This window comes from Cyprinus carpio, chromosome B4 (genome assembly GCF_018340385.1).
Source record: "Cyprinus carpio isolate SPL01 chromosome B4, ASM1834038v1, whole genome shotgun sequence".
Classification (NCBI taxonomy): Eukaryota; Metazoa; Chordata; class Actinopteri; order Cypriniformes; family Cyprinidae; genus Cyprinus; species Cyprinus carpio.
This window is the reverse complement of record NC_056600.1, coordinates 23,193,094-23,207,183: the sequence shown is the minus strand read 5'-3', so window position 1 is coordinate 23,207,183 and position 14,090 is coordinate 23,193,094. Positions and strand designations below refer to the sequence as shown.

Here is a 14,090-nt window from a genome sequence, read left to right as displayed (position 1 = left end):
ACTTTTGAATGGCCTAAAATGTACATCATTTAGTTACATCAAGGTCAAATCAAATATAAATAGCACATTAAAGGTAAAAGTTACACACTTTTGTGTGTGTGTGTGCTGTACAGGTCTGGTATACATAATGCTTTTACTCAGGTGGTTGAAATGTCCACCCAATAGAGAAAATATTTGCTCAGCAAGAAATATATATTGTATATGACAGATTTATCCAGATAATATTTTATTGCTTGATGCATTATTGTGTCACATTTGTTGAGGACGCAGCATCAGATCTGAAAATGCTGGATCTGAAGATGATCTACTTACGGTGATGTCTTTTTGTATGTGTGTAGAGCAGAAGAAAGATTGCACTGCATTTGGGCAGCAATTCAGTGCTACGGTTTCTCTCCAGTGTGGATTTTCTCATGTGTTTTCAGATGAGCCTGATTGAAGCTCTTGTTGCAGTGTGAACACTTGTAAGGTTTTACTCTAGTGTGAATCCTCTCATGTGTTTTCAAATGTGCTGACTGAGTGAATCTCTTGTCACAGTGTGAACACTTGTAAGGTTTTTCTTCAGTGTGGATCCTCTCATGCAGTTTTAAACTGGTCGCTGAAGTAAAAGTCTTTTCACACTCAAAGCACATGTACTCTCTCACACCAGCGTGTATTTTCAGATGTTCTTTCAAACCTCGTAGTAATAAAAAACTCTTTCCACACAAATGACATGAATGTGGCTTCTCCTTTCTATGAACTCTCAGGTGTGTCCTCAGGTTTGTAGCCCACAAAAATGTTTTGCCGCACTGATCACATACGTACAGTTTCTCTCCAGTGTGGATGTTCATATGATTCTTAAGGGTTGATGATTGTGAGAAACTCTTCCCGCACTGATCACAAGTAAATGGTTTCTCTCCAGTATGAACTCTCATGTGAAACTCAAGATGAGGTTTGCATGTGAAACCCTTCCCACACTGAGTGCAGGTGAACGGTTTCTCTCCAGTATGAACTCTCATGTGAAGCTCAAGAGTGTGTTTGTATGAGAAACTCTTTCCACACTGAGTGCAGGTGAATGGTTTCTCTCCAGTATGAAATCTCATGTGAACATCAAGATTATATTTGCGTGAGAAACTCTTTCCACACTGATCACAAGTGAACGTTTTCTCTCCAGTATGAACTTTCATGTGAAGCTCCAGATGATATTTGCGTGTGAAACTCTTCCCACACTGATCACAAGTGAACGGTTTCTCTCCAGTATGAACCCTAATGTGAACATCAAAATTATATTTGCATGGGAAACTCTTTCCACACTGAGTGCAGGTGAAAGATTTCTTGGCCCTGCTTTTCTTTAAATCTTTCTGTTTGGGTTTTTCTCCACTTTTGATTTTTGATACATGATTTATATCCTCAACTTCACTCAATTCCTCCTTATCCTCTTTGTCTTCAATCAACTCTGAAATAAAAGTAAAACAGTGAATTTTCAGTAACTTGTTAAAAAAAACAAAAAAAGTGAAAGAGCATAAGAAATTAAAAGGACATAAAAACAAACCCTGATATAACAGCAGAAAGTAGACAATTGAGATATTTTTATCGATATTGTTATCGATACTATTTGGTGCACAAAATATAAGTGAAAAGTTGCTGAAAATTTGAAAAAGTTATTTTATTAATGCTGAACTTTAGCAACTGTATTAAAGTTCTTCAATCAAGAGCAGTGAGTTTTTTTTTTTTTTTTTTTTCATTTTGTGTCTTATTTTATTAACATTAAAGGAATAGTTTACCCAAAAATTAAAATCGTCATTTAAATCATTTACTCGCTCTCAAGTTGTCTTAAACCTGAATGAGTTTCTTTCTTCTGTTGAACAAAGTTATTTTGAAGAATGTGGGAAACTAAACAATTTGGTTACCAACATTTTTCAAAATTTCTTTCATGTTCAGCACAAGAATAAATAAAAATTAATACATGTTTGATACAACATGACTGAGGAAATAATTACCTTTAATGACAAGCGGCAAAATGTTTAGTACGGTCCCTTTAAGAGCTGCACGCATCTGTTTTTCTCTCAACTGTTTACTTTCACTTTAGACATTAACTGTGTTTATATGTAAATCTTGTGTGTTTTTGACAGTATTAGCACAATCAGATGATAACTAAGATAACCAAGTAATAAAGTGCTGCTTGACCAGCCTTTCAGTGTACGGTCGCTTCAGGAGTATGCGCTCTGAATAAGCACGTTAGAACAGCACGCAAATGAAATGGTTAACCGGCAAAGCACGCAGAAATAAAGTACTTTTGTGATAAAGTGTCAGTTGCTGCATTCACATCCAGAGATGAGAAATGGGTAGGAGAGGGAAGAGAAGAGGTTACTACGGATGAAAGATGGGAGGGGGAAAGGGAGCATAGGTTTCGTTTAAAGGTAAATGGTATAGGGGTTGGTGGCACACAGGTAGCAAAATGTAGTTTAAATGTAATGAAGAAATTATCAGAGATATGTAGGGGTTTTACCAGAATGTTGTCTGCAATACAATTGCGTGTGTCAAAATTAAGACTCGAACCTGCGACCTTCTGGTCAAGGCCACCCTTGGTTGCCTGATTTGTGCGTGCTTGTAGTGGTAAGTCGTTTGAGATCAAATGAAGCAAGGAGTGAATGGAAGTCTGTGGCATAAGGCTTGTCCAGATGAATGTTGAAGTCACAAAAGACTAAAAGTGGACAGCCATCCTCCGGGAACGAGGACAGCAGCCCATTCAGCTCCTCTAGGAAGGTGGATAGAATTTGCCCAGGAGGGCGGTAAATTACCACAACCTGGAGTTTTATAGGAGCGGTTGCAGTGATCACATGAGATTCAAATGAGTTATAATTGCATAGTGGAGAGCGGGTTGAGTATTTCCGGTTGTTAGAAATGAGGAGACCAGTGCCCCCACCCTGGCCAACCTGACTGGGGGTGTGAGAGAAAGAGAAATTGTTAGAGAGAGCAGCTGGGGTTTCTGAGTCTTCTGGACGAATCCAGGTCTCAGTCAAGCCCAAGATGTTGAGTGTGGAGTTTAAAGATGAGGGGTGGATGGGGTGTGTTTTTTTTACAGTTGACTGACAATTCCAGAGACCCACAGAGAAAGAAAGAGGTGCAGTAGAGGATGTAGAGATAGGATGCAGGTTAGCAACTTTGCATTGCCGTCTGCGTGCGAGGTTAGAGCATTGTCGAGAGACAACCGGAATGTTTTGGAAACACATGATAGAGGTGGAAAAGAGAGGACAGAAAAGGAGAGTTAGTATAGGGAAGATAAAAAATATATAATTAAATGCCTTGCCGGTTTTGTTGCTCGGTGTAGTCACGCTGGGAAAGTCGCAGGTCTTTACACAAGGAGGGCTAAATGCTTCCACGTCAGCACACAGGCATCAGATAAATCCACAGTCTGATACACTAAAGTGAAAACAGCTGTGGCCGCCTTCTAATTATCACAGCCAATAGCCTATAGCAGGGCAATTCCTCAAATCAAACTACAGTTCGCACTTTAATGCCGGAAGGGCACAATGCCAATGACACAGGCTCCTTCTTAGCTGAGGGCAATTATTATTAAAATTACCAGTAAGTGCAATCAAAAATACAAACGCCAAAGAAAATGCAAAGTAGAAATAGGCAGGAAATGAAATATTCCTTCCTAGCAGCAAGTATTAATTCAAACAGCAGATCTATAAACAAGTATTACAAAAAACACTCACACGTAGACGTCTGTCTCTTCTGTCGACTAATCGCTTGAATTAGTAAAGCTATGCGATATACACACTAGTGTTATCAAAAGACTCTGTACTTCGGAACCAAATTGGTACAAAAGAAATGAAAACGTCTAGGGCTGGACCAGAATATTTGATTATTCATTCGGTGGGTTGGCATTCGATTTTCAATTTTGAGATTCGAATATTCTTAAAAAAAAAATTTGTTTAATTCCAAACACCTGCCATTCCCCGCGAATTGGTTCTCATTTGCCCTTGAATATGAATTGCACACGAGTGAACGTCATGATTCAGTTCATCTGGAAGAGAAGACAAAAATGCCAAGACCTCAGCTGTGTGGGAGCACTTTAAATTGAGTGAGGACAAGATAAAGGCAGTGTGACAAATATGCGATTTGAAACTGGCCTACCACAGCAGCATATGAAGTTTGAAAAATCACCCGAGTTCTGTAAGTAGTATGCCTATAGTATATTATTGGTGTAAAAAAAATGAGCTGCTTTTATCTGCAATGTTAATCAGTAATTTTACACATGATAAAAACATGCACTTAATTTGCTTGTAAGATACTTGCGTATACGGCAGTCATAAAAAAAACCTTACAGTAGCCCAGAGTAATAATAATTTGTCTATATTAAAATTTTTGCTCTTAACAGACCTGTGTGTTTTGTATCACTAGTGCAGTGTCTGTTCTCTGAGCATATAAGCTCTGCCCGCGTGAGGCGCGCCACTTCTGGCTCTAATTTATTAAAAGTTTATTCACTCTGAATGTGTCGCGTGTCCATATTGCACCAAAATGCGACTCACTTGGGTCTACAGCAATACTCCCACCACGCGTGAAGTCGATTGGATGAACGGTTTTCGACATAATAAAAATGCAAACAGACAAACACACAGAAATTTCCTGCCTTTATTACACCGGACGCGACAGTCTGTCTGCACTGAACGCGACAAAGCGACCATTGAAAATCATTAGAAATTTGTGTCAGTACGTCATAAATAGAAAGCTGCAGCAGTTTACTGTCGAAATATGTCAGCTGCACGCACTGCATCCAGTGTAGACAGCATCATAGGTTCTATTGTATTTTGTCGCGCCGTGCCACTTGCGTCTGATGTAGACACGGTGTTAGAGAGAATAATATGTTCAGCCCCCTCCCTCCGAATATTCGGTGTTGATTACTACCGAAGCTTCGAAGCTCAAAAAATGATATTCGGACCAGCCCTGAAAATGTCACGGTACCAGGTTTATTTAAGTACCGGTGGTAGAGTACCCGGTTTTTGTTGTGTTATCCGAAAGGTGCGCAGATGAAAAAAAAAGCACAGAGACATGGCAACCTCAAAAGGAGGAAACACATCAAACTAACAGACACTTTGAAGACCAGATCAAATGAAAGAGTTCAAGCAGGTAAGTTTCAATTTGATATTTAGATCTTTTGTTATGAATATTATTCCATATTTTAATTTGAATGTCAGATTGAAATAAACATTGCCGTTATTAGAGGAATTAATCGTTAGCATAAGCATGCCTAATATGAGCATTAGAATGACGTTTCTTTATTAACTATTTAATGCACCTATAACTTTTATTAGGGTTAAAAAAAAAAGGAGGACATGATGGTATTTACTATTTTTACACACCAAATTTGTACACATTGTTTACGTCATATCAGTCCATCAGAACAGCAGTTTCCATCTATTTGATATATACTTGTCTTAAATATATGTAGTCTTATCTAAATTTATTATAAAAGCTGAGGTTTTTAATTTACTGAAATGTTATATTTTATAACATGTTTTTATAACATATTTTATATATTTTATGTGGATTTATCCAGAGTCAATGATCTAATGTTGTATCAGACTCAGCCCATTGCTTTACTTAAAGGCACAATATAAGATTTTTTTTTATTAAAATATACAATAACCACTAGAACAGTGGCCAATGACGTCATACACCCTCGATTTCCGGTTTTGTTTTGTAGAAAACATGGAAACGCCAAAGACACTTCAATATGTTGCGCGTTTTATTTGACAGGTGACGAAAGAACAGAATAGCATTATAACCAAACTTTCAACACACTTACATGTATCTAGATGGAGAAAAAGTGCTGTTTTATCTCACATACGCATGATCGGAAGGAGCGGAAGCGGTCAACTGTGGCATAATAAAATCTCCGCTGCTTTCGAGCCGTGCATCGCTCTCATCCTTCATTAGCAATCGCTCCAGCCTCCTCATTTCGTTTCTATGACTTTCAGCCACACCCTGCTTACAGTGACCTTAATAAGTGTTTAATACATTAGCTCATCCATGGACATGATTACATCGGCTGTGGGGATGAAGACAACAAGTCCCATGATTCCACACTCAGTCACAGCGTCATCAAACTACGCCTTCGTTTCTCTGTTTGTTTTTAAATATGTGCCCTCTAGCGGCGAAAACTAACATATTGTGCCTTTAAGTATATTATATTTTCCTTTTACACCTGCAGGCTGAGGAAGATCATGAAACACACCAGCAAACAATAAAACAAAACAGTTTACAGATGTTTTTCAGCTGCAGCAGAAATATAATCTTTTGGGTGAAACTTGTTCACTTTTTTTCATATTCTTATTACTTGTGGAAACAATTTTAAATAATCATAAAGAATGGCATTGATTTTTGTACCGTTTATTTTTGTTCAAGTTTATTAATAAAAATGTGTTTTTTTTAATTAGCATGTTTTTGAGTTTTGCTTTGATACCGAAATTGGTACCGAGAACTGTGGATTTTCACTGGTATTGGTACCGAATACAGAAATTTTGGTACCGTGACAACACTAGTGTTAACATACCAAACTGACCAGCTTCAAACTACAGCAGTGGTTACGAATTCAAATGCGGCCCACCATGCTGACAACAATTTTAAAAAATAACTTTGTTTTACAATTCATTTTAGTTTTTAGATTAATTTAAAAATGTACTAAACAAAATATAAGCGATAATGTTTTTGTCACGTAAAATAATTTTGTTTTTCATATTCTGACATGAGCAGACCTGTAACCTACTCACGTAATTAACGTTACGGATTTAATGTACACTTACAAGCGCGCACTTTGGCAGAATTCTGTTCAAATAGTCATCAGCAGCCATTAGTTTGGTAAAATTGAGCATCAGGATAGACACATTTGTTATTAAGGGAGAAAAATTAAATGTGGAAAATGCCAGTGAAGGAACACATACAAACAAAAGTAGTCGCAGCAGTGAAGGTAGAAGAGTGCTGAACTTTCGGCATCAACTTTCGGTTTGCCCCGCCACTTAACTAAAGATGTACAGCCTGTCTTTTTCCCCCGCTTCTCCCAAAACAGCTTATACTACTGTTTCAGCTATTAATATAGTTCAATTAAGTTAATTTAGAAAAACATTTGGAGTATTTTTTGGTTGTTAAATATAAGATTTTGTTTTTTAAAGTAATGACCAAGCGGCAGACAGTTAGCTGATCATAGCCTATGTTGGATCAATTAAGCCTTCTCAAATCATCACGACTTGCCTAAAATAACATCTAGATATACTAAAACAGTTCAAGCATATAACAATGTTTTAACGTTAAACCAGATAAATGTGCAATATATCCAATAGTTTGTGCGGAGAGTGAAAGTTAACCCTTTCGCACGTGAGTTTAAAATATTCAAGCTGAGACCCCGGCGTGAGTTCTTTTTCAGGCGACCGTTATTTAGAGTGTGTCGCCTTACTGTTTCCATGGCGACACGTCATGCTTGTCATGTGACACACCAAAGCCAAAATAGATCTGTATGACACATGGATCGCTTATATTTCGTTTTTCCTGTTTTATTCAAAATATTCACAAACATGCTCATTATATTATGGTATATCTGATATTCCGATTCTAAAATATATGCAAGTAAATATATTTAGTAGTTTAAACACTTTTATATCAACCGTGTTAGTTGATCTATACCGGGTGATGGGCGCCGCCATGTTAGTTCGCGCTGAATCCGAGCTGTGGGATTTACAACACGCAAATTCATCCTTTCCTCCGGAAACACATTGAAGTAGGTCTCCGGTAAACTCGGAGAAGGGCAGAGTAAACTTTATAGTTACCTACACAATCTGTATATGATATCAATAAAAACATGTAGTCAAATTATATTTGTAAGGGTCATTCATTATTGCCGTTTCCATAGACATCAGCTTGCATTTTACAAACTGTAAATGTATGGTTTTGCAAGTAGCCTACTTATGTGTTTTTAAATATCTGAAACCTAAAATAAGCATTATATGGTTGAAAACACTGAATATTTGTGATAATATGTCCAGTGCTCAGCGCATCCGATCTGGCTCTGCGCCAGCCAAAGCGCGAAAGCGGATTTAAATTTAGCAGTTGATGACGTGACACACTGAAAGTTCTAATCACACCGGTGTGATTGTACGCGCTAAAGGGTTAAAGTGCGCTTTGCAGGACATGGAGACGTCAGCGCGATCACTAACATTTTTTTCTGTGGATACGCGGCCATTTTTACAAAATAAAGGTAAGAGTAAAACCTCATTCATAACTGTAAATGCTCTACTTTTATTTGTGTGCACACAATATCAACAAAACGTTGTGCTTCTATAAAATAAAGAAAACAAACATGATGCACTTTCTGCCGTCTTGTCTTGAACAGGAGCGCTTACAAAAAGGAACCGAAACTCAGCGAATACATGCCTCACATACATGATAAATATATCTATAGAAAGCTTTAAATTACTACTTAACGAAATAAAACAAATCAAAAACAAAAACTCTTTCATTATAATCATAATCCGTAAAGATGCACTTCTCTCTAAAGGCGCGTCTGAGGAGATGGCGAGTCAGGATCAGCAACTTCATCCTTGTGACACCGACTCAGAAAACACTAGTTTATTAGTAAATAATTCTCCTTACTGTTTCCCCCTGACACATTCATGGTAATTACTTTTGCCAGTGCTTTGCGGCAAGCTTTAGCCTGTTGTGTGCATTTGAACGCAGAACTGTTCGGCTGCGCTGATGGCACATCGATATTTGGATCAACATAGGCTACATTTGTGAACACACATTTTTTGCAATGTCACACGTCTTACAGACTGCAACTTACAATCGCAACTTCATTGTTCAGTTACTTCTTTCGAGCCAAATTTCACAACATTGGTCAGCTCCCGACAGCATTAGGACAGCATTATTAATGGTCAGTATAATTATTTATTTCAGTGAATGTAATCGATTAGATATCATAACATTTAGGCTATAATAGGCTATTATAAATCTGGTTGGTTTGTACTGGTGACATAATATGTAAATGATATGCTTGCGGCCTGTGAGACTAGTGAAAAAAAAGGTTGAGAACCACTGAACTACAGGGTCCAAAAAGTAGTCATTAGCAAAACGGTGAGAACACAACAAAAGGTTGCGATTGTATTGCTGAATAATAGTTTTAAAAATTAATTTTAACCTGTGATTGTTCTGTTCCTCTTTTATTCAGATGTTCATGTAATTAACCTGTTCCTCCCAGTCAAGAAAACTGATATTTCTCACAATAGTACTTAATCAATATTAAGGCCTCTTTCTGTCCTTATAACTACCTTTGTTTAATGTTGTAAAAACATCCTGCGATCTCGCTCCGAGGACCCAATCCAAATCAAATGATTCGCGAAACGCGCTTTGAGCAAAACTCGACCGATTGGAGCACTTCGAATCATTGCGACTCAATGATTAACTGATTTAGAGTTTCAAAAAGCTCTGTTGATACTGTGTTCTTTGCTTGCTTTCTCGAATTTATTCATAGCTTGAATAACGTTGGAAATGAAATTAAGTTAAGGCTTAACTTACAATGTTTTTAATAGATTGTAATCACGTTAAATACAGTTTCCGTCGTATATTAAAAAACATTTCATGACATGACACCCATTATATGGCACTTGCCTAAAAAGACACGAAATACGTAGTGCTTTTCTCATCGTCCAATTGCTCTGACTGGCACACTTTTATTAAACAAAAACAGGCACGTGCATTCATTCAGTGACATGACATACACTCTGTGGTTGCCAGTCCAACAACAAAAAATGAAACAAGACTAGGAAACCATATATAAATGTGATCATAATACATTAGAGGTCTACAAGCCCATCGGGTCCCAACACGCTGAGTCCATACAGGCCGGGCTCGGGCTATTTTTTTTTTTGTACAGATCAGGCTCGCGTTCATTTAGCTTCTCTCTTTTATTGTGCACATATAAGCGCAGACCACACATAGGCTACTGTATGAAATATTATTATATTGATTATATTATAAATATTATACATCGCCTACGCAACAGGCAACGCATATACGCACGCATTAGCATACAGGTGACAGCTGACCATGCAGAGCATCAGGGAGCACGAAGTACAGAATCTGCAAACATATCCTTGATATATATACATGACAGCAAAAAACAATATGACTAAAGGGTGCTGCATATCCCCAGCAAAAGTAATTACCATGAATGTGTCAGGGGGGAATATTAAGGAGATATTTTAATTATTTATTAATAAATTCGTGTTTTCTGAGTCACTTTCATATAGGTTAAACATTTTAACTAACATTGTGATATGACTGAACTTTTTTATATTTATGGATTTTATCACTGTCTAACTGTTAAAACATCATGTTTAACTTGGGAATAAGTTCTTCAGATGAAATAAGATAAGACTGGAATACACTACACGACTTAAATTCTGAACAGATTTTAAAACACTAGGCATCATACGCTTGCCGACTTTGTAAATAGTTAGAGAAGAAAAGCTGGGCATCATACACTAAATGACTGAGGATCATACACTACCAGACTTTCACGTTGATCCAATCACAACAAACTCACGCCAACATCTTTATAAGAATCAAACGCATTGAGAATGAAAACCAACCTGTCTGTTCCTCAGTATCTTCTTGTTTGAGACTGAATACTTCTTCAATCCTCAAGCCTTCAGTCTCCTCTTTAATAAACGCCATGTTTCTGTGTTTGTACACTCTGTCATGATCAAGATGAGAATAATTAACAAAGAAAATACATCCTCTGTGTGTGTCTCAGAGTGATGGCTAAAAACAAGCAAACAAACAGGCTTAAAACTAGCACTACAATTTAAACAACTTATACACAAATCTTCTATTTATTTCAATATTATTTCTATTTATTTCATGATAATAGTTTCCGTTTTTGTAATTGTAAACCTTGTTACACGTGTTTGTTGTTGTCGTCGTTGTATTGACACTGTTTTGACAAGCATGCGTCGAGCAATTAGAAACAGGGATTCGTTTAGTGGCGAGGTGGGTTCAGTTTCGTTTTTAAAAACAATAGTTAATGCACTTCATAGTTCACGACGGCTTGTAAATGAATGAAAACGAACCTTTCTTCCGATCACAGATGCAGGAGCGCGGCGCAGACTTGTGACGTCACGCCGCGTTGTCCACCAGAATCATACAAATTCACCTCCAGAAAACACACACACACACACACACAAACAAACAGGGCTGCTGCTGGCCAAACGTGCCCTAAGCAGGAGGTGCATTGATGTTTTAAAATATGGTGTGTGTGGTCCTGGTATTCCCAATGTTATGTCCCCACAAGTATAGTAATACCAGTAAATTTTGACCTTGTGGGGACATTTTATTTTATTTTTTTGGTCCCAATGATGAAACAAGCTTGTATGTATGGTATAAAAACCATTACGCCTATGGAGAGTCCCCGTAAACAACCAATACGAGTGTGTGTGAGACAATACAAGTGTGCCATCTACATAACAGTGGATACACTGAAAACATTTTTGTTGACATGTACATTACACACTGAGTGGGAGTTTTGTCCAAGTGGACTTTATTGTAATGTCAACCATATACAGTCGTTACGGTACACTGTTAAACAAAGACAAAAATTAATATGAAAGGACTACACAAAGCACACGTACACGGGGGGTGCAATTTTAACAGGCGTAAACCCATGTTATTGAAACTACATGGCAATTATTATATGTACACAACATTTATATAGTCTATTCATAACATAAGCTTAATGTAAATGAATGAACAAAACAAAACAAAAAAGATCACAATAAGTACATACAAGTAAATGTATAAAAATAAACAAAAATAGCTTTTTAACATAATTTTTTTATCAGTTGTCACTGCTATAACAAGAAATTTGGTAATAATTTTATTTTATTTGTTTGATGTAATGACACATGCCACTTAAAAAGTGTGTTAGATTGCAAACATTTATTTGCCTCGTGAACTAATAAGAAATGACAACATCAAATATGACCTGGATCTTCATGCAGCAGGATAGTCAATGCAATGTGAATTTAACAGCTTTATTTTGCTAGATGGCAGCTTTATTCTTAACCCTGTGGAAGTCTCGACAGTTTTTCTGACGAATTAAATGTCTGCTTATTACTTTAAATGTCCACAACGCTTCCATGTAGGCTCCTTGGTGCTTGCTGAGTGGAACATTGAAAAATATTCAGTAATGAACGAAGAAAAGCCGGACGAAATGCAATTTAAAGTCGCTGCGCTGCGTATTAATGTTATGAGGCGCGTGCTTGTGAGGGGGTAAGATTTTCACCGGGGGTTGGATTTCGGTACAACACCAGTGATGCAGTGTTGCCAGATATTGATACTAAAACAAACAAAAAACTGAAAATAAATAAAAATCAATTATTTCCAATCTTTTGCTAATAAGATAAAATAAAGATATCGCTGACTCTAAACTGTAACATCCTACTTTATTAACTTTATAAAGTGTTAAATTAAGTGGAAAAGACAAGTCCTAAAAAGCTTATAATAGCTGGATCTGGCAACACGGAGGCTGCGCCCGCGCCCTCACTCTCAACTCTGGTGATAGAAATGAATACTTTTATTTAGCAAGGATGCTTTAGATTGATCAAAAGTGACGAAAAAGACATTTATAATGTTACAAAAAAATTCTATTTCGGATAAATGCTGTTCCTCTGAACTTTCTATTCATCAAAGAAACGAGATCCTGTGGAGATGAAAGCACTGTGAATTTCAAATCTCTGTCGACAAGAAAACATTACTTTATTAATAAATAATTAAAATGTCTCCTTTTTCACAATTATTAGGCTACTTCTGCCTGTGCTTTGTGGCAAACTTAATGCATGTGCTTGAGACTCATTGTGGACTATAGATGTTAATTTAATATAAACTTGCGATTAGTTGAATAATGATGAATGATCGACTAGTAACTAGAAAAATCTTACGTGGGGGGCAGACCTATTAAATACACTCTAGACATCTCTGTTCAAGTTTTTAACGCATTTTATATGCGTTTGTATAAATTCTGCTTTCTGAACGGTCCGTAACGGAGGAAGCCTTAACATTGATTTTTCCTCTGAAACACAAAAAAATGTGTTATCTCCATTCTGCACATAGTGTTGCTTCTGGTTTGTGCATTGTAAATCACAGAACGTCTACAAGTTTTTGTATCATGTTGTCTCGGGTATTTTTTGTTATTTTTTTTAAGGTTTTTTATTTTTGTGTTTTTAAATAGTCTATAAAACACGTTCATAGACGGATACTATACTGATGTCTGGACTCTGTTTGCGATTTAGAAAAACATAAAGAGATTGTTCAATATATTGGTAATGAATACATTCTGTGAGAATTTATATTTCAGGTTTTGACTGCGAATGTCACGTCAGTAATGCTGGAATTGGCCACCAATGAAACTAAGAATAATTAGGCCTACGTGATGTCTCGGGACAGTTTCTTATTACTGCAGTATATTTTTACATTTGTATTGCCAGAACGACTGCAGCGTTGCCGCATACAATTAAAACAGTGCAAAACTGAAAATAGTAGCTACAAAGCAACATTTACATTAAGAACAAAAGTTTTTGTCTCTTTGGCAGATGTGTGTCTCTTTCACCAGTTTCTTTGTCTCTCTCTCAGAAGCGCCTCATCTCTCCTGAGATAAAACAAAAACATATTATATTATATGTAATACTCTTTAGGCCTATGCAGTTGCAAAAATTTCAAAAGCCAAACCCAACTAGGTATGAAAACACTGCCTAAACCTGCTCTGCAAGTTTGAAACCCTCAATATACACTGTCCATATGAAAGAGCAAGAGATTCACACCTTTATTTTTTAACCCCCACAAGCTACACAGAACCACCCCAAACCCAAACCCCCTCCAGCTGGATTGAATTCAGTCGCTACTGGTTGCTTAGTGTAAAATGGACACACTCTATCTAAAATTTAAAAAAAAAATTGGTGTAACATAAACCAGCAAACTGCAAAACACATTTGTATTAATCATTTTATATATTATTTTATTATTATTATCAATATAAATAAATAAAAAAACACAACCCAGGA

General features: G+C 36.8%; 1 protein-coding gene across 1 annotated transcript; it reads right to left on the bottom strand.

Annotated features, from left to right (window-relative positions):
* Positions 1–11,252, bottom strand: LOC109096546 (gastrula zinc finger protein XlCGF8.2DB-like). Its single transcript, XM_019110146.2, has 3 exons — positions 11,106–11,252; positions 10,626–10,729; positions 1–1,432 (listed from the first exon to the last, which is right to left on the bottom strand). Exons 2-3 carry the CDS (start codon positions 10,708–10,710, stop codon positions 381–383), a joined length of 1,137 nt encoding a protein of 378 aa, XP_018965691.2. The 5' UTR covers positions 10,711–10,729; positions 11,106–11,252; the 3' UTR covers positions 1–380.
* Between the last annotated feature and the right edge of the window lie 2,838 nt (positions 11,253–14,090).

What these genes read in the sequence shown, in the direction of transcription:
- LOC109096546 (XM_019110146.2), bottom strand. Translation starts at nt 10,710, where the DNA reads ATGGCGTTTATTAAAGAGGAGACTGAAGGCTTGAGGATTGAAGAAGTA. An exon ending in AGATACTGAGGAACAGACAG is followed by an intron (nt 1,433 to 10,625) that starts GTTGGTTTTCAT and finishes CTTTTATTTCAG; the next exon opens with AGTTGATTGAAGACAAAGAG.